General features: G+C 40.8%; 2 protein-coding genes and 1 long non-coding RNA gene across 5 annotated transcripts; 2 read left to right on the top strand and 1 right to left on the bottom strand.

Annotated features, from left to right (window-relative positions):
• Positions 1-1,215: 1,215 nt before the first annotated feature.
• Positions 1,216-7,238, top strand: LOC144040874 (uncharacterized). The gene is made up of 8 exons (XM_077555234.1): positions 1,216-1,410; positions 2,444-2,589; positions 4,299-4,414; positions 4,539-4,663; positions 5,827-6,116; positions 6,206-6,294; positions 6,366-6,537; positions 6,771-7,238. The coding sequence occupies exons 1-8, from the start codon at positions 1,353-1,355 to the stop codon at positions 6,915-6,917; spliced, it is 1,143 nt and encodes a 380-aa protein (XP_077411360.1). The 5' UTR covers positions 1,216-1,352; the 3' UTR covers positions 6,918-7,238.
• A 6,118-nt stretch (positions 7,239-13,356) lies between these two features.
• On the top strand, positions 13,357-26,715 carry LOC144040872 (uncharacterized). Of its 3 annotated transcripts, none has more exons than XR_013289899.1 (6): positions 13,357-13,597; positions 18,910-19,005; positions 19,380-19,498; positions 19,580-19,638; positions 24,727-24,781; positions 26,298-26,715. It is a non-coding gene; the product is annotated as an uncharacterized LOC144040872 (long non-coding RNA). The 3 variants fall into 3 exon arrangements; XR_013289901.1 differs by having other exon boundaries at positions 19,580-20,697; XR_013289900.1 differs by lacking the exon at positions 19,580-19,638.
• On the bottom strand, positions 15,856-21,153 carry LOC144040871 (alpha-2,8-sialyltransferase 8E-like). Its single transcript, XM_077555231.1, has 6 exons — positions 21,022-21,153; positions 20,221-20,332; positions 19,617-19,667; positions 19,385-19,523; positions 18,778-18,983; positions 15,856-17,703 (listed from the first exon to the last, which is right to left on the bottom strand). The coding sequence occupies exons 2-6, from the start codon at positions 20,304-20,306 to the stop codon at positions 17,223-17,225; spliced, it is 963 nt and encodes a 320-aa protein (XP_077411357.1). The 5' UTR covers positions 20,307-20,332; positions 21,022-21,153; the 3' UTR covers positions 15,856-17,222.
• Positions 26,716-26,724: the final 9 nt, after the last annotated feature.

Genomic DNA, 26,724 nt, shown 5'->3' with positions numbered 1-26,724 from the left:
ACCCCATTCAGGTTACCCTCACCCCAACCCCCTTCGTGTCTTTTTTTTCTTTTTTGCCTGCCCCCCGCCCCCTCCTCTCCTTGCCATCTTACCCTTGACATGCTTGTGTAAAGCCAGTTAGGCTCCACAATGACCACTAATCCCACTGTGATCGCCCCTCCATTCACAGAAATACCACCATGTGCTTATTAACATGCCACTAGCCTCTTTTACGTAGATGTCAATTTCATTCATTCACCATAACAGGACGGTCAAAGAGTGTGTGGAACTTCACACCCATGTCCCGCCATTATGGGATATACCATTTACAGTATGACTCTAATATTGAACAAAAAGGAGGCCCGTTGGCGGGACAACTTGGTCACCCCTTAAGTTGTGACCCACAAGAGGGCAGAAAAATCTATTTCCAAAAGTTTCACTTCAACTCGTCACCATGGCCACAATCTTTGCTCACTAGGCATCAAATTCTCACATTTTGTAGTGACAAGTCTCTTCTTTCAGACAAACTAACTTTTATTTGGCTAAGGTGTCATTTAGTACCTTTATTTTCACTTTAAGCGAGGAGAAGTCGGACTAACTCGCCTATCTTTTCCATGTTAAATTCGCCTCTTTTTTCCTCTTTATTTTGGATAAATCATAAGTTTTCAACCTGCTCTCATTTGGTCATTTTTCATCCGATTAAAAAAATTAGAACATGCTCGTGTTCCCCAAACCCTGGCCGTTCTAACGAGCCATTTTTTGAACCATTAAGTCGTGAGAGGCTTTTGTTCCAGGTGTGCGTCTCTCATACAATATCAATGGAATATGGGTGCGTGACGTCTCCAAGTCAAATGTGTGTGCGTGAAAGTGCATTTTTCTTAAAGGGACAGTGAGATACTTTTAGTTGATGTTGATTATGGTTAACTTCCACATTTTTTGACCGATTCGTCCTTTAAATTTTAAACTGTTCAGCTCATTTACATTTTTTTATGGACAGTAAGATACTTTTAGTTGATGTTGATTATGGTTAACTTCCACATTTCTTGACCGATTCCAGTCGTTTAAATTTTAAACTGTTCAGCTCATTTACAAGAGTCAGCAGTCCCATTCAAAATTTCCGCGGGAATTTTTCTAGTTATTATTATTAGGCTACAAGGCTTTGAAATGACGTCACACAGGTCTTCAAGGCTTTGAAATGACGTCGCACAGGGTCCCGCAAAGCTTTTTCCCCCCTTGTTTCGTCTGCTTGTGACGTGGTATCATTGTGATCTGGGGACAAGAGGGCGGAGGGAGGTGCGACGCAGTTGACTCGGTGATCCCCTGCTGCTAAGTGTGCCCCTGCTGTTAGTTTCCGTCCAGTGGAAGTTCCGAACATGAGGATTCATGCAGTGACTTTCCTTGTTACCTTTGTCCTTTGGTGGACTTGTTCAGGTGAGAGTGTACTTACTTAATTAACTTTGGATGAAAAATAACCCCCACCCACCACCCCCGCCGCAATACTTTGTCCAAAAGTCTAATGAAGTTATATTCTTTTAATTCCGAGTTCAACTCTTATCGAGGTTTTCCTTTAAAAAATGTCATTGCACTCATTGTGAGCTCTTGAGACTTTTTTTTAAATGGCAAAGGACTATCAAAAAAATAACAGCAATTTAGAATTTTATGGGAATAAAAAAACCATACTGTGCACTTCAAGGCGCCCGAGTCGCCACGGAGACGCAACAAGTAGGCCTACGCCACAACGCTCGGCTTGTATGCACTTTTCCTATGTTTTTTTATCTTAAATGAGAGCCGTGCGTGCGCAACCCCACCAAGTGTTTCTTTGTAGTAACTTTACGTGTTTAGTTGTGCATTTATAAGGCTGGGAAGCGCTGGGAGCACGCTACTTTGGCGACAGTTATTAGATCTCTAAATTGCGATTTTCAACCGAACACACCGTCACAGTTCGAGTCTTTTAATACACTGTAAACAAAAACAAACAAAAAAGGTGTTTGCTCAATTTGAAAGATAGAATGAACAATATTCAGTCGGTGTTTGTAACTTTTCTCTCCTTAGCTAGATAATGCTTGACATGTCGGCTATAGCGGAATTGAAATACCGGAACTATAAAATATACATGTCAACTGCTACATCTTTGTTTAGATTTTATCCAACATTAATTATTAATTAATTAAATGTTTTAGTCCCTGTCACCCCCCCAGTTCTAAAATCCCATCTGCGCCACTATACGTAGGCCCTGCCTGATGGATCGGGGACGTATACTGTAGGCCTATTAGAAGTGTCTGCGCCCCATGTGACCTTAATTGTCCTATAGCGCCCCCTAAGGACACCACTTGAAATGGCAGAGACGTTCATTGCTATGTTACATGACAAGCCCCTGGACTAGCTATCATTTTTACTGTATATGCAATGAATGCGGTCATGTGTGGTGGATTTTGGTGTGTTTCTCATCTTGTTGTTTTTCCAGTGCTCTCCCAATGTCCGACCAACTGGCGGCGCTACAAGGAACACTGTTACTATTTCTCAAACGACTATCAGAGTTGGCAAAGAGCTCTACACAGCTGTTACTCCAAGGGAGGCCTCCTGGCCAGCATTTGGGACAGAAATGAGCAGGTGACGCTCTCTCTCTCTCTCTCTCTCTCTCTCTCTATTTCACTCTTTCCATCTATCTCAATTTCTCTCTTTCTCTCTCTATTTCTCTTTCTATTTCTCTCTCTCTCTTTCTATTTATCTATATTTTTCTCTTTCTCTATTTCTCACTCTCCATATTTCTCTTTTTCCTTCCCTCTCTTTTTCTATTTCTCTCTCTCTATTTCTCTCTATTTCTCTTTGTCTCTCTTTCTATTTATCTCTCTATATTTTTTCTATTTCTCTGTTTCTCACTCTCTCTATTTCTCTATTTTTCCTTCTCTCTCTTTCTATTTCTATTTCTCTCTCTATTTCTTTCTCTCTATTTATCTCTCCATTTCTCCCTTTCTATTTCTCTCTTTCTATTTATATCTCTCTATTTCTCTATATTTTTCTCAATTTCTCTCTCTATTTCTCACTCTCTATTTTTCCTCCTCTCTCTTTCTATTTCTATTTCTCTCTCTAGTTCTCACTCTCTATTTCTCTATTTTTCCTCCTCTTTCTATTTCTCTCTCTTTTTCTCTCTATCTTTCTTTTTATTCCTCTCTCCATTTCGCTCTCTCTTTCTTGCTCTCTTATTTCTTTATTTTTTTCTCTATCTTTCTATTTCTCTCTTTATCTCTATTTCTCAATCTCTATCTCTCTATTTCTCTCTCTCAATCTTTATCAATTGCACTCTCTCTCTTTCTGTCTCTCTATTTCTCTCTTTCTCTCTATTGCTCTCTATGTATATATTTCTCTCTCTATATATTTCTCTCTCTTCATTTCTCTCTATTCCTCAATCTTTTATCAATCGCTCTCTCTCTCTATTTCTCTCCTATGCTCTCTTTCTCACTCTCTGTCTCTCTATTTCTCTCACTATATATTTCTCACTATCGCTCACTCTCTTTCACTCTCTTTATATTTCTCTCTCTCTCTTTCACTCCCTCTCGATTTCTCTATTGCTTTCTCTCTCGCTATTTCTCTCTCTCTATTTCTCTCTCTATCTCTCAGTCTTTCTTTATCAATCGCTCTCTCTATTTCTCTCTTACGCTCTCTCTATTTCTCTCTCTATTTCTCAATCTTTATCAATCGCTCTCTATTTCTTTCTCTCTCTCTGTTTCTCTATTTCTCTTTCGATTTCCCTCTCTATTTTTCTCTCTCTATATTTCTCTCCATTTCTCTCTCTCAATCTTGATCAATCTCTCTGTATTGTATCTCTCATTCTCTCGCTCCCTTTTGCTCCCGCTCTTTCATTTTCATAACTTGAAAATGGACACTGTTTTGCGTTGATTCAAAAATCAGCTCATTGGCCGTGGCGGTAGTGTTCGCCCTGAGGCTGGGAGGTCGTGGGTTCAATCCCCGGCCGGGTCATACCAAAGACAATAAGAACGGAACCCAATGCCGCCCGGCTTGACACTCAGCATTAAGGTTTGGAATTGGGGGCTTAGAACACCAAATGATTCCCAAGCGCAGCCCCTGCGGCTCACCGCTCCCTGGGTCAAATGCGGAGAAGGAATTCCGCCCCACTTAGTTGGGTGTGACAATCAGTGGTACTTTAACTTTAAAAAAAGGCTAGCTCCGAGATGGTTCTGAAAAGCGGTTCCATCGTAAACGCTTGTGCCCCAAAAAGTCTTGGAAATGCGTCCACGCAGGGCCAAGCAAGGAACCGGGCTAATGGAAACGTTTCTTTACTCTCTCTACCATTCTTGCAGAACTGGGTGCGTTCACAATTTCCCAGGAACGCTATCTGGATCGGCCTGTGGCGTGCTTATCAGTATAACTCAGAGTGGAAGTGGGTTGATGGAACGCTTTACTTTCAAGTAGTGTCGTAAGTGCCATTTCTTTACTCAGTGCTTGGAGCAGGAAAAATCTCTGTGCCTGAAATCCGCTCTGGGAGGTTGGGGGCCACCAATTTATAAATCCCTTGTGTGAAAGCTTGTTGCCTGTTTCAGGCAATGGGGTCCTGGTCCGCTGCACGAAAAACCTAGTAGCGGATACTGCACTGTGATAACGCAAAGTGGTTGGTACACCAAGGACTGCGACAGGTACCTGGCCTACATCTGCAAGCGCCCTGTGGGTGAGTCCACACTTTGTTGATTTGTGGCTGCATTACCTTAGCGTGTCGCTACGACAATGCGGTTAGTAATGTGACGTCCCAGCAAAATTGGACTCGTTCTTTTTGCATGGAACTTTCTTTTCCAGGTGAGGAGATTGAGACGGGATTCCTGGTCCAATCCAATCCAAATCCATGTGTTGCCACATTGACATTGAGAAAGTGATTATAAAGTAACTTAGTTACTTTGCTAATTACTTGTTACTTTCATAGTAACATTCGGGAAAAAACACACCGGGTTTTGTCAATTAATTGGAAGTGCAGTTTTGAAAATGGCATTTAGGAACAAAATTAGTTTTTGTTAAAAATGAAATAGACAACCTTAGTTTTAAACATGCAATATTTGGCATCAAGCACACGATCACTTACTTGTTAACGCATTCACTGCCATTGACGGCTATATACGTCCAAAATTCATTTTGAACTATTTCTATTAGTTTTTTTCCACTTGCTAACAAGAGTATGAAAACCTAGATCTTTTTTTTTTGTACATTCAGAACAGATGTAAAATTTGTGATTATTCGTTAGTTAACTAGTGAAGTCATGTGATTAATTACAATTTAAAAAAATGTATCACCTGACGCCCCTAATTTTAAAAAAAAGTATTAAAAATAACGGGCGTTAGACGATTAAAATCTTTATTCGAAATTAATCGCATGACTTCAATAGTTGACTCAAGATTAATCACAAATTTTATATCTGTTATAAATATACAAAAAAATAAATTCTAGGTTTTCATAAAAAATGAAATGAAATGGGAAAAAAAAGTTAAATAGAAAAAGTTCACATGAATTTTTGACGTCTATAGTCGTCAATGGCAGTGAATGAGTTCATTTAGCTTTGAATGTTTATTTATAGCTTACTTTGGAAGCATGACTTCTTCATGCACAGATGATTACTTAGTAATTGCCAGAGTTCTTTTTAAGTCAGTCATACAGCTGATGGCAACCAGACTCCGGTATTTTTTCAAATGACTTATGCCATCATGCTCAAAAAGTAAGAGTGGCGCTAGCGACCCTGAAAGAAAAGGCAGACGTCCTGTGTCTTCAGAAGACGCATGACAAACAACGTTTGCATGTCTGCTAATGTGCACTGTCCTTTCAAATGGATTTCTTTTTTCTCTGCAGACGAGACCCCATCCCTTGCCTGTCCGAAATGTCCTGATCTTACATGCCCCGCTCTTCCTAATCTTACCTGTCCCGCCCTCCCGAAATGTCCTGATCTTACATGCCCCGCTCTTCCTAATCTTACCTGTCCCGCCCTCCCCACCTCCCACCCTCCCCACTACCCACTGACGTCGACCACCGCTCCGCCGACCAATCGGGAGCCCGAGATCTGCACGAGCTCGGCCAGTGGGATGGCGTGTTCCTCTCACAATGTCACATGCTCGTGCATGCTCCCCGTGCTTGCCAACTCGGTGAGTTAATGGTTTTTGCTGTGAATGCTGAATAGCATTATAAGCTAAATGATTAAAATTCCATTTTTTTCTCAATTGTGCGTGTACAGAAAGACGGATTCAGAGGTGCGCTCGATGACGGTCTCAGCGTGAACCGCAGCATCGTCATCAGAGGACGAGCCTATCCCAAAGCAGAGACGTAATAGGCCACGCCCTGCCCCAAGGTCAAGAAGCCCGTTACCACGACGACTTTGTGTGTTTGCGCGGCAGGCTCATCGTCGACCTGCTGAGCCCCGATGACGACGCGATAGCGCTCCACCTGAGGTTCAACTTTGAAAGCAGAACCGTCGTGCTCAACTCCAGGGTGGACGGCTCGTGGGGTAAAGAGAGGCTGGAGAACTTTCCAGAGCAACGCCCCTTTGGCCCCGGACTCGACTTCAAGGTCACACCACTTGATCTTGATCTGGTCACACTTGGAAGTGTTTTTCTTTTGAAGCTTTTTCTGTAGTGCGCATCTATGATGAGGCCTAGCATCCGTAAAATCCAAAATATCAATCCAATATGAACAAAAATTGAAGTGGGCGCAAGTAGAGATGTCCACATGTGAAAATGCACCTGTAGAAACTACATTTACTGATTGAGTACTTATTGACCTTCTGATTTGTCCTCATCCAGATTGTCATCTGGTGTGACGCCGACACTTTTCGCCTGACCTTTAACGACATCCACCAGATGGATCACAAATATCAAATTCAAGACCTGCGAAGCATCAAGTGGTTGGAGGTGTGGTCTGCGTTGCTGACTAGTATCCAGCTGATGTGATGTCGCCGTCCGAATGCAGCTTCCTGTCTGGATGACCACTTTGTGGACGCCAATCAGCAATTAGTTTAATTCTAGTACTCACTACTGCCACCTTTTGTTGTTCTCCACTGTTTAGCTTAGCGATGCAACGATAAAATGTAACTGTACAATTTCATGTCATGGAGGCCACACTACGGATTGTGGTATAAAAAAATGTGTGGAATATTAAGTGCCAGGGATGTGAAATATGAAGAGACATGACGTTCCAATTAGTTAATTTCCACTTGAGTGTTTTGAAGTGATAAAATAAAGTGAACAATAAAAGTGAATAATTAAAGTGAACATTTCAGTAAGTGTCTTTGTTTTTGTGCGGTTGCAGCACCCTCTGGTGGCTCATTTGTCATTACGTGCCTCTCAAAAGCGTTATCAGTGCTTGTAGGTAGTGATGGGACGAACAACACTGGTGCTCCAGCACTCTGCCGAGTGCGCAAGTGTGAAACCCCGTATCGGCGCGTGTATCGCTTTATCGCAGTGGTTCTATGGAATTGTAGTTCAGGGTTTGAAGCTTGTATCGAAGCTTCAGTGTCGCACTGCCATCACTACTATATACACAGTGTGAGATGGGACAATGAAGCCTTGTGAAGCTTTTGAGGCTTTCGGCTGATTGCTTTGGAAAAAGAGTCGAAGTTTCAAAGCCCCATAAGATAGATCGTACCGGTGACATCTGGTGGTCAGCTGGAGCCATAGCAGCTATAATCTTCAAAGTGATTCGCCTGATTGATTTATATTCCAACATAACACCAGTACACTCAGTCTTACATTTGTGTCTATCTAATGATCATCAGGTACACATGGAAGTGTTGCAATATTTTGACACTGTACCAGTACTATGGTTCAATGTGATGTCCTGTTACTCATTCAATTTTTATAAACATGATTTGGATATGACACAAGTGCGCTGTGAAGCCAGATGACAAGTATTTCAACATCAGTCTTTGGGAGATGTGACTGAGGGTCTTGGAGAAGCGCTTATAGCAACCCGGTGGAAAATACTTGGGCCAAGCCTGTATCTTCTACACACTATTTAAAAGTAATGCATAATTGGAAACTTTAATTGCATCATTGTGGGAGTACTTTTGTTGGAAACATACCGAATAACTAACTTTTCCAGGTGAACATAAAGTGAAGCAAATATCTACATGAGGGAATTGTGCGCCTGACACCGCGCCAAAGGGTTTGAATCAGTTACGTAATTTCCGGTATCTCATTAGCGCGCATAAAGCCGCATACGTCATCAGCACGTGATCACGGAGGTTTCATCGGGGCTTTTGATACATTGTTTCGAGCAGTCTGTCTCACTCGGCTGACACATGCTCCGGAGTCTCAGTGTCAAACGTCCCACCTCTTTTCTTTTTTTTTTCTTCTTTTTGGAGAGCTCAGTATTGATCATTTGACATGTCATCATCACTGTTCTCCTTTTTTTTTTTTTGTATGTGGGTGTGTGTTTGTGCGTGTGTGTGTGTGTGTGTGCGTGCGTGCGTGCGTGTAAAAAAAAAACAAATCCCATACCGTTCACCTAAACCAAACACTTCAGAATCCAGCGTTGTGGGGCCGTCAGGAGACCCGAAGAAGGACCAAAGAAAAGAAAGGAAAGTGAAGTCCAGTACCGACCAGACATCACCCACCGGGCCACCAACCAGAGTCCTTCACCAACCCCAGAGACATCCAAACTCCAACAAATCAGGGAGACCTCAAGGGCCCAAAGGAAAGACTGAGGAAAGGTAGGAAGGACAGACGAAGCAGAGTGAGATCCCAGACACCAGCATCCACCGATTCAATGACCTGAGGGAGAAGCAGATTGTGTCTGAGTTACGATAGATGCTGGTGTGGTGGATCTGGCATGCATGAAAATCTCCACCAAAGAGGGGAGCCGTCGACCCCCGCCAGGACAGAGTGAGCGCAACACCTCAGGGCCCCCCAGGCCGTGGCAGCGCCAAAGGACGACCCCCGGGCCCCGCAGGGGCCACCGGCCGGAGAGCAAACCCAGGAGCAGGAGCGCCCCCCACCCCAACGCGGCCCGCGCCCCCAACCCAACGCAGCAGGACGGGGCACTGCAGGCCCGCCAGGCACCCCACCGGCCCACAACCCCTGCCCCCCCCCCCCAGTTGTATGGTGCATTAAAATTGGAGGGGAGTTGCAGGGCGAAGATGGTGTTTCCACCCTACCCCACTCCCCCCCAAAGTGTGTTATGTGCCCTCTATGTCTGAAGTGTATTGTGCAAAACTAGTGCAGTGAGTTAAGAGGAGCGACCAGCTGGGCCCCCCCCAACCGGGCGGGGGCGGGAGGCGCACCCGACCACCAAACCCCCCTCCACCCCACCGGGACCCCGGCGGGCATATGGGACCAGCCCGGCGGGGCGATAGGGCTTGCCCCCCGGAATACTGGGGCCCGCCCGAAGTGCCAGGAGGTCCACCGGAGCGGGGCGGGCACAACCCCAATCCCATCCACCCTCCCGGCCCCCGGAGCGCCGAGACCCAGGCCACGGATGGAGCCCCCGGGCCAGGGGAGGGGGAGGAAGGCGGACAGGGGAGGGGGAGGGGACGGGGGAAGGAGACGACAGGAAGGGCAGGAGGCAGCGGCAGGGCCGCAGAGAGAGGGGGAGAGGCACCCCACCGGCCCACAATCCCCGCAGAATGCAGAGACATCAATGTAAGTTATCACGATGTGGTGGCTCTCGCTAACAGGCAGAATTAAATAACCAGAATTAGGTTAAAATATTCTATATACGTAGACCATATTTCGATGAATTTTGATATTTGGTTTTTATTTGAGGCCGATATTTTTTCCATTAAAATGCGATTTATGAGGAGGTTAGACCATTGGTCGATATTCAGAGTTTGTTTATTTTTCCAGTAAGGGCTACAAGTGTAGATTTAATTTGTTTATGTGGTAAGTCAGTTGTCGTTAGGTCACCTAGCAAACACAAGTTTGGAGATAAAGGTATCCTACAGTCCAAGATAGCGGAAAAAATTTCTAAGACTTTAGTCCAGAAATACATAACCGGAGTACATAACCATAAAGCATGAAAATAAGTGTCTGTAGTGTTTTGTAAACACTGGAGACAAATGTCGGAGTGTGAGAGTCCCATTTTCTTTATCATATATTGAGTAATGTATGTTCTATGAATAATTTTGTATTGGATAAGTTGTAAATGTGTGTGTTTTGTCATTTTAAATAAGTTTTCACAAACTTGAATGCAAAAGTCAGATTCCGGAGCTATAGACAAGTCTGTCTCCCATTTCAAGATGGGTAAAGACATTTTATCAGTATATGAAAGTAACTTATATATTTTTGAGAGTTTTTTTGTTGTCGGAGAAAGCTTGATAATATCTTTAGCTAAAACAGGCGGTTGGAGCATACCCCGAAGTGTTGGAATTGGTTTCTTTATCATACTTTTAACTTGCAGATAATGTAAAAAATTTCCGCTTTTTATTTTGTATTTTTGGAGCAAGGATGTATATGATATAAACATATTATCTGAAAAAAAAATGGTTGAGATGTGTAATTCCTTTCTGCTCCCACACACCTAAATAAAACGATTGTGTTACGGTGTGGGAGTGGAGGACCCAAGTGCAGGAAGGTAGGAGAGCCACGGCAGGGATGCGGATAACTTAGTTTTAATCAAAAAACAAGGAAACACAAAATCACGCCCGAGGGCGGACAAAACGGCGAGTCATTGGGATACGGAGTAGATTCACGTAGAAGCGCTACAAGTCAGGTCTGGTGAGTAGCGTCACGGAGTAATAACCCGACACTCCTCGCTGTATCTGCCAGGCCTTTATCTTGGCCTGATGGGCTGATGGGCAGCAGGTGTGTTTGGCGGGCTCCGCCCTCCAGCTGTTTCCCCAGTGACTGCAAGGGAAACAGAAACAGCTGACCCCAATCATTACAGTTTGGTTGTTAAGTTGAAAGTCGGTGTTATGCCATAGGGGAGAAAGCCCACAGGGCTCCACTTGGGCTTTTGTAATTTCTAGTTCTAGTGCCTTCCACCAGGCAGTCAGGGTGGCGGAAATCAATGGGGTTTTAAAACAATTATGTTGCTTAATCGATGTTGTGATAAAGAGTAAATCTAGAAGTCTGAGGTTATTACAATCCTTCAGTTGTAGTTCCAGCCAACAGTTAGTATCTCTGTTGGGTTGTGCCCATAGAATGATATATTGTAGCTGGTTAGCTATATAGTAGTGCATAAAATTTGGTGCCTCTAGACCTCCTTTGGATTAACTTTTCTGAAGAGTAGATAGACCAATCTTTGCTTTTTTTTTTTTATTCCAGTAAAATTTTGTAACGGCCGAGTCCAACAGCTGGAACCAGTTAGCCGTAGGTTTAAATGGAATCATTGAGAAAAAAATTGTTTATTTTGGGTAAAACTTTCATTTTAATTGTGGCTATTCGTCCTATTAGAGAAATAGGAAGATTATTCCAGCGCTCCAGGTCATTATAAATGCTATCCAGAAGTGGAGTAAAATTTAAATGATTTAAATCAGTTAATTTAGGTGAGATTTTTATGCCTAAATATTTTAAATTACCTATAGGAAATGAGTAGTGTGGGTCCTGGCTTGCAGGGTTCCATGAATTTTCTGTAATAGGTAGAAGTGTTGATTTTGTCCAATTAATAGAATAATCTGATAAATGTGAGAATCGGGTTATTAAGTTAAATACTTCCCCTAACGAAATAGCGGGCTTTTCTAAATAAAGTAAAATATCATCGGCATATAGATTAATTTTGTGTTCTGTTACCCCAGAGTGAATTCCTTAGGAAAATTTTGGCTGCGGTTTGTCCTTGGCCGATTTTGACCAGTGTTTATTATTATTATTTATTTTATTTTTTTATTGCGCCCCTCGTGTTTTGCAATACACATAGCCATCTTGTACAGTCAGCCCAGAGCCCACTATTTTATAAATACAGGCCGATTACCCGAGACGCCGTATTGCCACAAAAAGCAGCCAACCGCCCCGCATGCGCCCTCATCGGCCGCCACTTGCGAGGAGGACATGTACTCACGGCTGGCGTCTGGCGTGCAACAACTGACCGTTTATGGTTCGTAGGATTGTCACTTTGTGACCAATAATAAGCAGCGCTGCAGTAACCAATTAACTACAAACACTAGCCCACAGGAGCGCACGAGCCGCACCAGCCCTCCGCCCCTTAAGTTGTAGGAGCTAGCTACTGAAAAGAGAAAAATGGCGAAATGAAAGAAGGCAGTTGACAAAGAAATGGGTGGTGTCGAAAAAATAAGATGGATGTAAATAAAAATGCTTCATGGAAGTGCAACCAAATGTGCAAAAATGACAGAGCTTTTTTAGTGGAGGAAAGATGCTGAGGCAGGTTCCAGCAGCACGTCTACAGGAAGGCCCGGTGGAAAGCACATTTAATATGGCTAAATATTAGACCAAGTCCATACATTTAATGCAATTGTTGTTGCAATGCTCACCATCAAAAATCATCAAGAAGACCTACATCTGTGATTTGATCATATCACAGTTAGTAGCAGTTGAGGAATATTATTTGATAAGTGGACAAATGAGCTGGATTACTTTCACATAAGCACCTGTGTGTGTGTGTGTGTGTGTGTGTGTGTGTGTGTGTGTGTGTGCGCGCGTGTGTGTGTGTGTGTGTGTGCGCGCGCGCGCGTGTGTGTGGGTGTGTGGGTGTGTGGGTGAGGGGGGTGGGTGATTTATGTGTGTGTGTGTTTTTTTTTTCTTACATCAATTGCTATGTTAAGAACACAATAGTTAACATTATTATGATTATATGTACATTTATCACTAGCAGCAGAAACATCAGCTGTTAAGGCCACTGGTAGAGGAAATATTTAGAGATGGGACGTTTGACACTGACACTCCGGAGCATGTGTCAGCTGAGTGACACAGACTGCTCGAAACAATGTATCAAAAGCCCCGATGACACCTCCGTGATCACGTGCTGATGACGTATCCAGTGGCTCTGCAGTACCTCTCACCACCAGCATCTTCAGGCCCCTGTGAGAGGATTTTCTCAAAGGCTGGTGAAATTGTCAGCCAGAGAAGAAGCCGCTTGAAGCCGAACACAATAGAGCAAATATTGTTCTTGAAAAAGAACTTGTAAAACAAATAAATATAAAAAGTTGGGCACAAGAACAATTCCCTCATGTACATACTGGTATTTGCTTTATTTTCACTGTTGCACAAGCACAATTCCCTCATGTAGATATTTGGTTCACTTTATGTTCACCTTCCATGTGTACCTGATGATCATTAGACAGACACAAATGTAAGACTGAATGTACTGGTGTTATGTTGGAATATAAAATCAGGCGAATCACTTTGAAGATTATAGCTGCTATGACGTAAGACTGAATGTACTGGTGTTATGTTGGAATATGAATCAATCAGGCGAATCACTTTGAAGATTATAGCTGCTATGACTCCAGCTGACCACCAGATGTCACCGGTACGATCTATTTTATGGGGCTTTGAAACTTCGACTCTTTTTCCAAAGCAATCAGCCGAAAGCCTCAAAAGCGTCACAAGGCTTCATTGTCCCATCTCTAGAAATATTGGTGGTGAGGAGGTGGTCCCGTTCTTGGAGGAGGGGTAATGTGTGTTGGCCTCATTGAAGGAGAAGGTCTAGGAGAAGGAACCGAATGAAGCTGGAGCTACTAGTAAGAAGACTTGTACAGATTGTGTTGGGCTTTTGTACTGGGTCGGCAATTGTCCTGTATTATGCGTAGAATTAACTGTTACACAATCATTTTATGTTTTTTAAAAAAAAATGATTTAGACGTCTTATGTTCATTTTTAATGTTATTGATTAGGCCTACAATGTTTGTGCTCATCCAGATCCAACAGTCCTGTCACCAGAGACAGAGGCAGAGTCCAGTATTGTGACAGCTAAGCCAAGAAACCAAATTTGATGTGACTCTCAAAGAGCATTTTAAATTTGATACAGCTGCTTCTTTTTCATGTCCTCTTTTATTGAGTACTGCTGTTATTGGTTAATTGTTGTATGCTTTGTTCATTGCATGTTCAGTTTTGAAGGTTTTGTCATGGTTATCTGAGTTGGATACAAAAAAAAAAGCCACCAGTTGCTCGGCCCCCCAGCTCTGGAACACTCTGCCACCGAACCTCAGAAACAGTGACTCTCTCTCCTCCTTCAAATCAAGACTCAAAACACACCTGTTCAGGACTGCCTCGTGTTACATATTACGTATTACAACATGAAAGACTTGCAGAAACACACGCACGCGCACGCGCACGCCCACGTGCGCACAAATGGATTCGTATCTAGCTGGACAATAATCATCTCTTTGCGTAACCTTGGAACCCGAGACATATTTATTAATATGCCAGTGATCTGTTCTGAACAATGTTAAACTTTCCACACGTTACAAGTAATGCCATCGGACCCAGAGCAGTTTCGACCGACTCTTCTTTTTCCTAAACTTTGCTCCACTTCACTTCATTCAAGGTCATGAAACAGCTGATCTGACCGTTCTTGTCATTTCTCTTTACCTTTTTGTGGCTACGAAGTGGAGGGGTCCGTTCATGTCATCACATTCCAGAAAGGAAGGCAATGGAGCACTATTTCTGCAAGGTTACAGAAAGATACATTTTAACGTTTTGGGAAAGCAGTCATCGCAGGCAAGGCAATGAGTTACTGTGATGCCACCCTTGACCCAAGATCATAGCCTAACCGTGCCAAACTTGATGAATTTTGTCATCTATATGTTAATCTATTTATTTTCACGTGCCACACCATATCTATGTACAATTATTTTTAAATCTTTGCTGTCCTTTCATGGGTTGAAAATGAGCAGGATGCCCATTTTCAAGTTGTTTCAATTGGTCGGAAGAAAGGGATTTTAAACGGTCCATTTTCTCTTTGATATTCAATAATTCAAAATGTAAATGAGCTTTGCTCTGATTGGGTTTCGGTTCTGCTTGATTTCATATGGAAAAATGTTTTTTTTTTATTATTATTGGTTAGTTCCCGATAACCAAAAATGAAACTTGACATAACGTCAGTGGTCATGTTTGTTTTGAACTAAACAGCGAGCTGGTTGGTTTGGTTTGTTAGCTTACTGCTATATATGCCCTAACGTTAATAACATTAATAACATTATGTGGTTGTAAATAAAGTGCTAGTAGGAGTGACATTTTTTTTCACAGGGTGTGTGGAAAATGAAACAAAAATATATGACATATTCCTTAAACGAAGCAATTGTGTGCATGCAAATTTCATTCATGTTAAACACTGATGTTGATTGTTCATAGTCTTCGAATGTTTTTTTTGTCTTTTGTTAATAAATGGCAACATTAGGGGCAAAAATCTCCTGTGTGCTATAATATGTACATTTAGAGACTCCGATTGAAATGAATTGTTTATGAAACAAAGTGTTTGGCATAATCTTTTGGATTCGGATACCCTTCAGTAGTCGTGCGTGCGTGCATCGGTAAGCCTTTCCTGTAAGGGTTATGTTGTAAAATGAGTTTGGAATATGATATTTGTAGAGGGCCGGACTGAGACTCATTTTCAGCCCTGGAGTTTCATGGTGTCACGTGTGGAGTTGGAGGACCCAAATGCAGGGAGGCAGGAGAACCGCGGCAGGGATGCATGTTAAACTGAACACGATTTATTTAACAAAAACACTAGCAGGGGTACTGGGTGAACAAAACCAACAAAGATCTGAAAAGACCAAACAAAACACCGGTGGTGACAGCGACAATGATCCAACAAAACCAGGGAACTAAATACAAGCCAACTGACGAGACATCGAGAGACACCTGGACAAGACACAAGTGGCTGGGGGAGATGATTGGATGACACAAGGAAGGGAACAAACAGGATGACGAGTAAAGGTGCAAACAAAACCCCACAAGTCAGACAGGACACCAATCATAACACATGGCTCAGACCGGCTCACTTTAGTTTGCAGTGTTTTAATGAAGATGGATATTTCACATGTTTTAATGTATCAATCTAAAATAGCGTAACATTCCAATAACCAACGTTGATAGTTATGTTGTATATGATCAAAAAAATAAAAATGACTAAATCTGAACAATTACGAAAACATACATAAAGTCAAGGGTGCCATAGAAATTGATTTGACTAACTGTCATATTCTATAAACATAAAGCCTAAATAAGGAGATAAGGCAAGGTACAACACAATTTGTCTATTTTTGAAGAGCTCAAATATTGAACTTCCTTGTGCTAGAATGTGTTTGAATTACTATTAGCCAAGGCAGGGTTTACAAAATTGGGTACCAAATGCAAATCTTAGTTTCAGTCACATTTAAAAACTAGTCATTTCTATTTTTGTTTTCAATGTAATTACTATATATTTTTTATCTATCTCTTCCTTGTAGTGGGGCAGCATGTGGTTTTCCCCTCAATGTAACCCACTGTTCCCAACAAATACGAGATACCACAACATTAAAATACGAGTAGAAACATGATCAGCCAAACCTGCTATTGGACCATTATTTACACATGATAGGCTATTGTTTTTGTGTTGCATTTTGTGTTGCTTACTCTGTCATATCCATCAGGCATGTGCACTTCAGAGCTCTATATGATGATTTATACATTTGAGTTAGGGTGCGTTTGGCGTGTCAGCTCTACTCCTTTTTAATATTGCCTTTTCTGCGCCACTCTTTTCTGCTACGTGACTTCCTTTAATTTTGAGGATCCGGACATTCACACAGAGTCTAGTTTAATTTGTTATTTGTTAACTCATTCACTGCCATTGACGGCTATAGACGTCAAAAATTCATTTGAACTATTTCTAGTAGTTTAACATTTTTTTCCACTTTTGTTGACAAAAGTATGAAAATCTAGAAAAAAAAATATTGTACATTTAGAACAGATATAAAATTTGTGATTAATTGTGAGTTAACTATTGAAGTCATGTGATTAATTACAATTAAGAAATTTAACCGCCTGACGCGATTTAAAAAAAAAGATTTTAAAAATTCAGGCGATTCAAAATTTTAATCGGAATTAATCGTATGACTTCACTTGTTAACTCTTGATTAATTACAAATATTATATCTGTTCTAAATGTACAATAAAAACATTCTAGGTTTACATACTCTTGTTAACAAAAGTGGGAAAAAAAGTTAAACTAATACAAATAGTTCAAATAAAATTTTGACGTCTATAGCCGTCAATGGCAGTGAATGAGTTAAAATGTTATGCAGTAAAAATTATGAAATCTTAAAAGATGACTTTGATTTTGTGTTTGTCAAAAATGGACATGGTCAAGCTCCTTTTTTTAAAGAGTCACACCCTTTCCTTGGCTGGACAAGCCTCAGTGTGAAGCCTAAGCACGCCCTGCTTGTTCAGCGTGGACAACAGTCCAAACTCTATGGGCATATCATGCACGGCTAAGTGCTTGAGATCGTTGTAGTAGTGCTTGGTGAGAGTGTGTCCGTCCGGGTGTTTGTCAAAGGGCCAGAAGCCGTACAGGTGAACTTCGGAGCACAGCTCCAGAGCCAGGCTGGCCATCAATATGCCCGTGGTGGGCTGATAGCCGGCGAGGCCTTTGGCGGCCCAGAACCGCGACACATTGCGCACGTAGTTGGGGTTGAATGAGATGGCACGAATGGGGCTTTTGAAGTCTTTTAGGGTGCGAGCCGCCCGCATTGACACTTGTGTGTAAGAGCGGTAGGAGAAGGTGTGAAGGAGCATCAGGGCCTTCCCGTAGATCTGGACTGCTTCTACAAGTTTCTGCTGTGGTCCCAAGCCCGACAGAGACTCGTACCTGTGGGGGAAAGCTCCGGTGAGAATAGCCACAACAAAAGCTGCCCACTGCTCCCTCAGAGACACAGAAGTCTAAAATCATCTCATGACGAGGAATATGGTACACAAGTGGCTGCTAACTGACACACACATCAAGATTTTGCCCATCTGCCGGACCTTGGAATTGAGCAGCACTTTTATCAAGCGACCAGTAAAACCAAGCTACCCACGCTACTGGCCTACTGCTAACTAACTGACCGTCTAACCAACCAACTACTATCTGCTACTACTCACTAACTAAAATGGGGGAGGATGATCAAGTAGTCCATCATAATAAAATCACAACAAACCAAGCATTATAGTAATTATACAGCTGTGCAGGTAACTTTTAACTCATTCACTGCCATTGACGGCTATAGACGTCAAAAATCCGTTTGAACTATTTCTATTAGTTTAGCATTTTTTCCACTTTTGTTCACAAGAGTATGAAAACTTGGAATTTTTTTGGTACATTTAGAACAGATATAAAATTTGTAATTAATCGTGAGTTAACTAGTCAAGTCATGTGATTTATTACGAAAAAAAAAATGAATCGCCTGACGCCCCTAATTTTTAATAAACTTTGCTTCTTCCTCTTTAAAAAAAAGAAGTAATTTTAATTATTATGATTATTTTGTAATAATCTAAAAAAAAATTTTTAGCAAAAATTAGGAGCATCAGGTCGTTAAATTATTATTATTTTAATAATCTTTTCTTTAAAAAAAAAAAGAAAAGTTTATTAAAAAATAGGGGCATCAGGCGATAATTTTTTTTAAGCATAATTAATCGCATGACTTCACTAGTTAACTCATGATTAATCACAAATTTGATATGTGTTCTAAATGTACAATAACCCCCCTAGGTTTTCATACTCTTGTTAATAAAAGTGGGAAGAATGTTAAACTAATTGATAGTTAAAATGAATTTTTGATGTATATAGCAGCCAATGGCAGTGAATGAGATAAGATGGCCACCATGGAAAGGATTACTTATATTTCCAGTATTTCCTATTTGGAAATCTTTACAAGCAGAAGTGACAAGATGCCATCAGAATTACCTGCGTTCGAAGACGTCAAGGTTGGCCGTGACGAGGTCCGTCTTGAAGCCTACGTCTTTGGCGTACACGTGGTTCAGCGGTGGTAGATTGCACCTGATCACAAACTGAGCCGAGTCAATCGTTTCTCCGCAGCCGCTGTCGATCAGGATGCCGCCGCTGCCGACCACGGCGCACTTGTCGTACATCTCCGTGGAGAACGGATGCTTCTGGAAATCAACGAGCATCAAGGTCAGTGTTGTTTTCATAATGTAAAGATGAGCAGCAAGGTCTTGGATGTGACATTTTTTTGTTGTATTTCCGTTTTATAGTCATCTTCAACTGAGAGCGACAAATAGTTCGAAGCGAGCACGCTTGACTTACTATTTGGAGAACTTTGATTTGAAAAATGTTTTATTTCTTCTTGAAGTGTGTGTTTTAATTATGCTGTTGTGATTTACAATTCAGTATGTTGAACTTTTTAGTACAATATTGCATCTAATCTTTGAGAAAGTTTTTTTTTTTTTTTACATTTTATTCACATACAATTTTATTTCACTTCTAGGAGCAATACATTTGTTTTTAATTCTCCCCCCCCCCCCCCCCCCCCATTTTTTATTTGTCAGCGTACCTTCACAAAGGTTTTGAAGATATCTGGCGTCACGGTCAGCATCCAGTCGTCTAAGTAGTGAATCACGGTTCCCACAGGTGTGTTTTCCTGTGTGATGATGGCCATCTCGACCCCGTGAGTACAGCTGCTCAGGTTGGAGCTGCAACATCAGCAACAATAGTTTTAGGCCGCCTTTGTCTGCTTTGTTATGGCAAGAAAAAGCGAGACCGCTTGTGCAAGTGTTTGCACTCACCAGACGTCTGCAGCTGGATCAGGTGGGATTTGTTTTGGAAGAGAGACTTTGCTAATGAACGTTATCATTAAATGTAGACACAAGAAAGAGAGACGTTACATAAAAATAAAACAAGCTTTTTTTTCTTACATGATACATATATAGCGCCTCGATACCAAATGCGCATTACAACCACCAAACCCTGAATCCATTTGAATGGGTTACTACCAATTGTACTTTTACAAAAAAAAAAAAGTCGTAATCCAAAGAATGAAAAATCCAATTTGATCATATTGCTAAATAGAGCGCATTTAGATAGTGTTTTATCCTAAACCAGGGGTCCATTTCACAAAGCAGGTTCAACTAACTCTGAGACTAACCCTGAACAGTGAGTTGACCTACCCTGAGATAGGATACTGTGTTTTTGGGTTCCAGGATAGCTGTTTTCAGTTAATTTGATCAACGCTGAGTACTTTCACCTGGAGTCAAGCTCGTGCCGCACGACTTTAAAAAGACCGCAACAATGGACCCCCTTGACGGGTCACCATGGCAACGGATAGATGGAGTATAACTAATGTTACATGACATACAGCATAATGGCGCAAAAGCGATGTGACGGGCATACCTCCTGTAGTAAACACGCCCAATCATGACGATGATGATCAGGAAGAAAATGAAGGAGAACACCAAGTTCCTGCGTCTCCTAATCATGCTTACTGATTCACTGTGTCAGGAATCTAAATAAATGTTTGAAAGCAAACAAATTCAAATGTATTGAACATAAAATTAAAATAAAACAGCTGCTTGTTTAAATTAGCTTTTAGGATCAATCCATCAAAAATCTTAAACACAGCTGACTTTCTATTTGCTTTTTGTTTTAATGCACTGTTGACATCCATGTGGGTTGGTAGGATAGGGTTTGTCCAAAGCCGATCCTCGAGGGCCACTATCCTGCATGTTGTATGTTTCCCTCCTTCATCACACTCGATTCAAATGATCAGCTCATCAGCAAGCTCTGTGGAAGCTTCATAACGATCCTGAACATTTGAATCAGGTGTGTTGGAGGAGGGGAAACATGCAGGATAGTGGCTCCCGACGAAAGGTAAAAAATTAATTTAAACTACTTCTATTAGTTTAACATTTTTTAATGAAAACCTAGAAAATAATGATTGTACATTTAGAAAGGATACAATTTGTGAGTTAACTAGTAAAGTCATCCCATTAATAACGATTAGAAATTTTAATCGCCTGACGCCCCTAATTTTTAATAATTTAAAAAAAAAAGTTAAACTAATAGAAATAGTTCAAATGATTTTTTGACGTCTATAGCCGTCAATGGCAGTGAATGAGTTAATGTAACAAAACCAGTGAGCTATAAATTCATCAATTTACACAGCAAAATTAAATCCACAAGATCTTTACTTACCTTTGAAAGATTTGGCAGATCAGGCTGAAAAGTTAAATGTGAATGCTTCTCAATGTTCTTCTCAATGCTTCTTCAGCAAAAAACACACCCATCGGTGCTGATATGAGCTTTTTTGTTTCTTTCTTTTTGTTTCCCCGGTATCAGAAAATTTCCACGGCGCAAACTATGTATCGAGACACACCAAAAATGTATCAGTCACGTCCGGTTGGTTTTTTCAAAAAGACTGAATCTTCGTCTTGTGTTAGGGTCGGCAGCGACCCGTTTTTAGGTTTAACATGCATAAAAGAACCATATAAATTAGTTTATTGCATCAAGGCTTTTTGACTTTGTCAGGAACCCCTATTTCAACAAAATAAAACAAAAACAAAGTTTTTTACTATATTCTAAAATGCTCTGGTTGAAATTGTTACATTTGTGTTGTTAGGGTCGGTTTCGACCCAGTTATAAAAATAAGATTATAAAGCAATAATTAGAGCCAAAACTGGATTCATAATTACACTGCCAGCCAACACACTGACAGCCAGCTCCTCTCCCAATCCTGTGAGCTGTAGGGGATTCTCATTTTGCCGTGTTTTCCAGTACACCTGCACAAAAACAAAACTAACAGAGATGGGCATGTCCTGACATGTAAGGTCAATTCATTCATTTGAAAGGTCATTTGACTTGCAGAGCCTTGCAATTGACTGGCAACCAGTTCAGGGTGTACCCTGCCTACTGCCCGAAGTCAGCTGGGATAGGCTCCAGCAACCCCGCGACCCTTGTGAGGACAAGCGGTAAAGAAAATGGATGGATGGATGGATGGAAGGATGGATTTGACTTGCAGAGTGCACATCTCCAATTTGCAGCATACAAACATGAGAAGAAGATTTTCAGCGACCCAAGTTCTGGATAATCTTTTTGATGAAAATGAGGAAGAGGACACAGTTTCTGAGGAGGAAGACAATGTGGAGTATCAACCAGAAGACACAGACATATCTGATGAGTCTGATTAGGAGGTCACTGGTGGTGAAGCTCCTCCCACTGAAAGATTCAAATCCAAAAATGATAAGATCTTTTGGAGCTCAGTACCTCATGATGTACATGGCAGGGCAGCTGCTGCAAATGTCATAAAAATGACCCCTGGAATCACAATTTGCTGTGACAAGAGTCAGTGACATCGGGACATGTTTCGAGCTATTCATGCCATTGTCACTAAAAAGAGTCATCATGGCTATGACAAACGTTGAAGGAAAAAAAGTCCATGACGACATGTGGAAAGACATTGATGAGGAATATCTGGATGCTTACATTGGTGATCCTGCAATGAGGCCACTGATAGTCTCTGGGACGCATCGACAGGCAGAAATATTTTCCGGGCAACAATGTCACTTCAGACCTTTCGAATGATATCAAGAGTCCTCAGATTTGACAACTGAAATATCAGAGCAATTTCTGACAAGCTTGCCCCCATCAGGGATGTCTGGGAGAGATGGACGCAACTCCTTCCACTGATGTTCAACCCAGGGCCAGAGGTGACAGTCGATGAACGTCTTGTCCCTTACCGAGGAAAACGCCCCTTCCGGCAATACATACCCAGTAAGCCAGGGAAGTACGGCATAAAAATCTGGGCAGCCTGCGATGCAAAAAACAGCTATGCATGGAAACTACAGATTTACACAGGCAAAGCTGTGAGTGGCATTCCTGAGAAAAAAAACAAGGAAAACGCGTGGTCCTCGATATGACTACTGGACTGCAGGGTCACAATATCACTTGCTTTTCATTTTGTGTTTATATTAAAGTTCTACTGCTGAAAAAATACTTTTTTGCATTTTTCTTGAAGTAAATATACATGGGTCGAAATCGACCCGTAACACCATAGATGTTACTATAGTCAATAATATTTAAATTAATAAATAAATAAAACAAATGAATTTAAGAGATGTGTTCTAATAGCCCCCAGTAAGAGTCGGGTAACACAACAACCTTGTATTTATTTATATGATTCTCTTGGTGTTTATGTTCTAATTTTTTTTTAATTGAAATCGAGGGGTATACTGACAAAAAAGGCCCAGAAGCCCACACCAACAACATTAAAACTAATATTTTCATGGATAAGGGAGACTAACAAGCCAACCAAGAGATGAGAAATAAATTGGATGATATCTACTTGTTTTTATTGTATTTTACAGCTGATTTAAGACACGGGTCGAAACCGACCCGTTAACATAAGAGATGGTAACAGAAAGTTAACACAAGACGAAGGTTAATAACCACTTCAAAGTGCAAAGCATATGTAGGAACAGGGCTGTCATAAGGTGGAAGTATTTTTTTTTCATGCTCGAGTTTTGTAATCTTGCTTTTTATTTTTGTTGTTTTTGGTATATTTTGCATTTGCTGTGTTTTGGTTGCAGTGCATTTCTGTTTTTAATGGACTTCCAGCCTAATTGACAGCCAACTATTTGCTATTGCCTGCACCTTGTGCAGCCGTGGCCCTACCCAACCAGTTTTCCTTTTAACCAATCGGTGGTTTGCGCAGTGCCTTTTTAAAGACTCGGTTAGATGGACACAAGGGGAGAAAAGGAAGGAACGGACAGTAGGGATGGCAGAAATGGAACATTGAAACGATCAAATCATTTGGAACTATTGATTCACAAAAAGAATCGCTCTTTTGGAATGTTCGAAACATTTCCCCACAGCGACACCTGGTGGCCAATTGTAAAATATTACAATCAAACAGTAGAGCAGCGTTGCAAGCTCCCTAGTAAGCAAATGAACTATTGGCTGTCTGTCATCATCTAATTAACACAACTGGCAATCAGCCTATACTGTAATTGTAATGGAGAGAGAAATAATATCCTGGGAAACAAAAACGGAATAATCCCCACCCTGTCAAAATAAGTATAGAAGTACAAATGAGCTTGTTGTTGCTGGTACTTGGTTTGTTTTTGCCATTGACGATTATAGACGTCAAAAATAAATTTTAGCAATTTTTATTTTATTTTTTCAAGAGTTTGAAAACCTAGATTTTTTTTCTTGTAGTAGAACAGATATAAACAATTGGGAATAATTGTGAGTAATTTTTAATAATAATATTTAAAAAAAATATATATATATTTAAGAAAAGATTATTAAAAATTAGGGGCATCCGGCAATTAAAATGTGTAATCGTAATTAATCGCATGACTTCACTAGTTAGCTCACGATTAATCACAAATTTGACATCTGTTCTAAATGTACACAAAAAAATTCTAGGTTTTCATACTCTTGTTAACAAAAACGGGATTTTTTTTTTTTTAAATAGAAATACTTTTAATTAATTTTTGACGTCTATAGTCATCAATGGCAGCGAATGAGTTAAATTGTTTCAACAATTCTCTTTTTAGAGTGCAGGTACACTTTATTACAGTGTTTTGGCAAATACGGAGTTAATGCACCAAAAGTATTTGCCAAAAGAAAGTCAACACGATTCAGGACGGGGACTTCGGATGACAGTCCAAACTCTTAATTTTAAAATAAACAAATCGCACTTGAATATGAGGTACATGACTAGCCGAACTATGAAAAAAAAGTGTGACCTATACTTATATACTATAAAACAAAATCCATGCCAAAAATTTAACTAATGAATTTTAAAGAAAAATTTGGAAAACTAAAAAAAAATCTAACTATTTTTGGAAACCCACAAGCAATAGTAAAGCTGATTATTTTTTCTTTCTTTCTTACAAGGAGCCTTGTGGATGTGGTGTATGCCCTGAGGGATGAGGTACAAGAGCTAAAACAGGTAATTACTGAACAAATCGATCCTTTTTTTTTTTTTTAACTGTACAAGACATTGTTCAAAAAAGATTTGAACATTCTCAAATGTTGTCTCAAATGCAAAATATCTGAGTTTGAATGAAACATATTTTCTTACTCCTAAGCAGTAAATTCTCAAATAAAAGAGTCTGGAAAAATTAAACCGTATACAATTAATAGAAATACACTTCTACTACACAATCTATTGATTGGCTACCTTACATGTACTGTAACTACATAGCTTTAGCGGTTAGCATGTTTTCTCTGTATTTTCCCACTTTAATGATATGCTTGCTTGAGATAAAGTGTCCGGTAGCAGCTCAGAGTTTCTGTGCACACTGGCAGGAGAAACTTTAGCTGCAGTAGTTAACCAGCATCCCACTACACCTTTTCACCATGTGGGTGGCACTCAGGTTCTGCATTTTTTTTTTATGTTTGTTTTTTTAATTATGTAAATTTGAAAATATATATATTTTGGAGCACATCTTGGAGGAAAATCCCAAATGTAAGTTTAAAAAAAAATTGTGGGTGAACATATTTTGTTTTCCAAAAAAGGGGACACTCAGCCTGGCCTCGAGAGATGTAATTAATATGCAAAGTTTACTAAAAAATTTCACACGTCATAACCATTTAACATATGCTGCCTCTGTATGGGTAGAAAATAGAACAAAAAAAAAACTATTTTTTGAAGTCTTACTTTACAAATGAATGACAATATTCCAAGGCCAACCTTTTTTGCTCCTTTGATCGACTTTTTGTTGTTGTTGTTTTGTTTTTAATTGAGGTGGGGATGGAACCCATGCCATGACCAGTCTCCGGTTTGCAAGTGCAGAGTCTTACCAGTTTTCTTTAAAAACACACACACACACACACACACACACACACGCACACACACACACACAAAGCCGTCTTTTTTTCTCCCTACACCTCTCATGATCGACTTTGGAGCAGTCCACTGTCTACTAGTTGCGGTAACACGTTGCATTGTGCCACCTAGTGGTCCCACAATGAAAATTGGAGCCATTTTCATGAATTTCAAATAAGTTGCTTTGCTATTTGTATTCAAATATACTTTACTGAAAGGATTGTAACACTGCGACACTGATGCTATTTGATAGCCCATCATTCGTGTTTTTGTTGTTAGTATTAAGCGAAACCTTGTACACATGTAATCTGTTTTATGATTCGTTTGACAATACACTTCAACTGGTGTGGCACTAAACAGCTGGAAGGCGCTTTTCCAAGAATTGTTCACTACCTGCCAAATTGCTGCATGTTGTGAAGTGAGTTGAGTTCACTGCCACAATATAGCACTCGCATATCAAATTTTGGCTCACAAGACAAAAACCTAAAAATCGGTGAAATGAATCTTCAAAAACTTGCAAGTCAGGTCACTCGTATCTCAAGGCATTACTGTATGTTCCCCGTTGTATATATAGTTCAACACGCCTCTATAATGAAAAATACGAATTAAGGATGCACGTTCTGCTGTCCCTGTGTAGGACAACAAGAAGATGAAAAGGTCGCTTGAGGAAGAGCAGAGGGCCCGCAAAGATCTGGAGAAGGTTGTCAGGAGGGTGTTGAAGAGCATGAACGACCCCACGTGGGATGAGACCAACCTGTGAAACGCTGCTTTAAAACGTGCTTCCTTATTTTCCCACGCATGTTTGAATTGTTTCAAGACATTTCTCAAACATGAGCGTCATCTCCAGTCTGTCCACCGAGGCGGCAAAGACAACTCAAGAGACGTATGTTCTCCTCCTGTTTACAATCATTCCGCTGGATGCCCTCTGGTGCTCCACACATGGTACTGATACACAATGACATGGACCTGGGTGAACTTTTGCCATGCAATTTCATAACCCATAACCTTTTAGTATTATGTTATGCATGGAAACTACAGATTTACACAGGCAAAGCTGTGAGTGG

This window comes from Vanacampus margaritifer, unplaced genomic scaffold, assembly GCF_051991255.1.
Source record: "Vanacampus margaritifer isolate UIUO_Vmar unplaced genomic scaffold, RoL_Vmar_1.0 HiC_scaffold_42, whole genome shotgun sequence".
NCBI classification, from domain to species: Eukaryota; Metazoa; Chordata; class Actinopteri; order Syngnathiformes; family Syngnathidae; genus Vanacampus; species Vanacampus margaritifer.
Note: the sequence above shows the minus strand (reverse complement) of the source record. Positions and strands in the feature narration are given on the sequence as shown.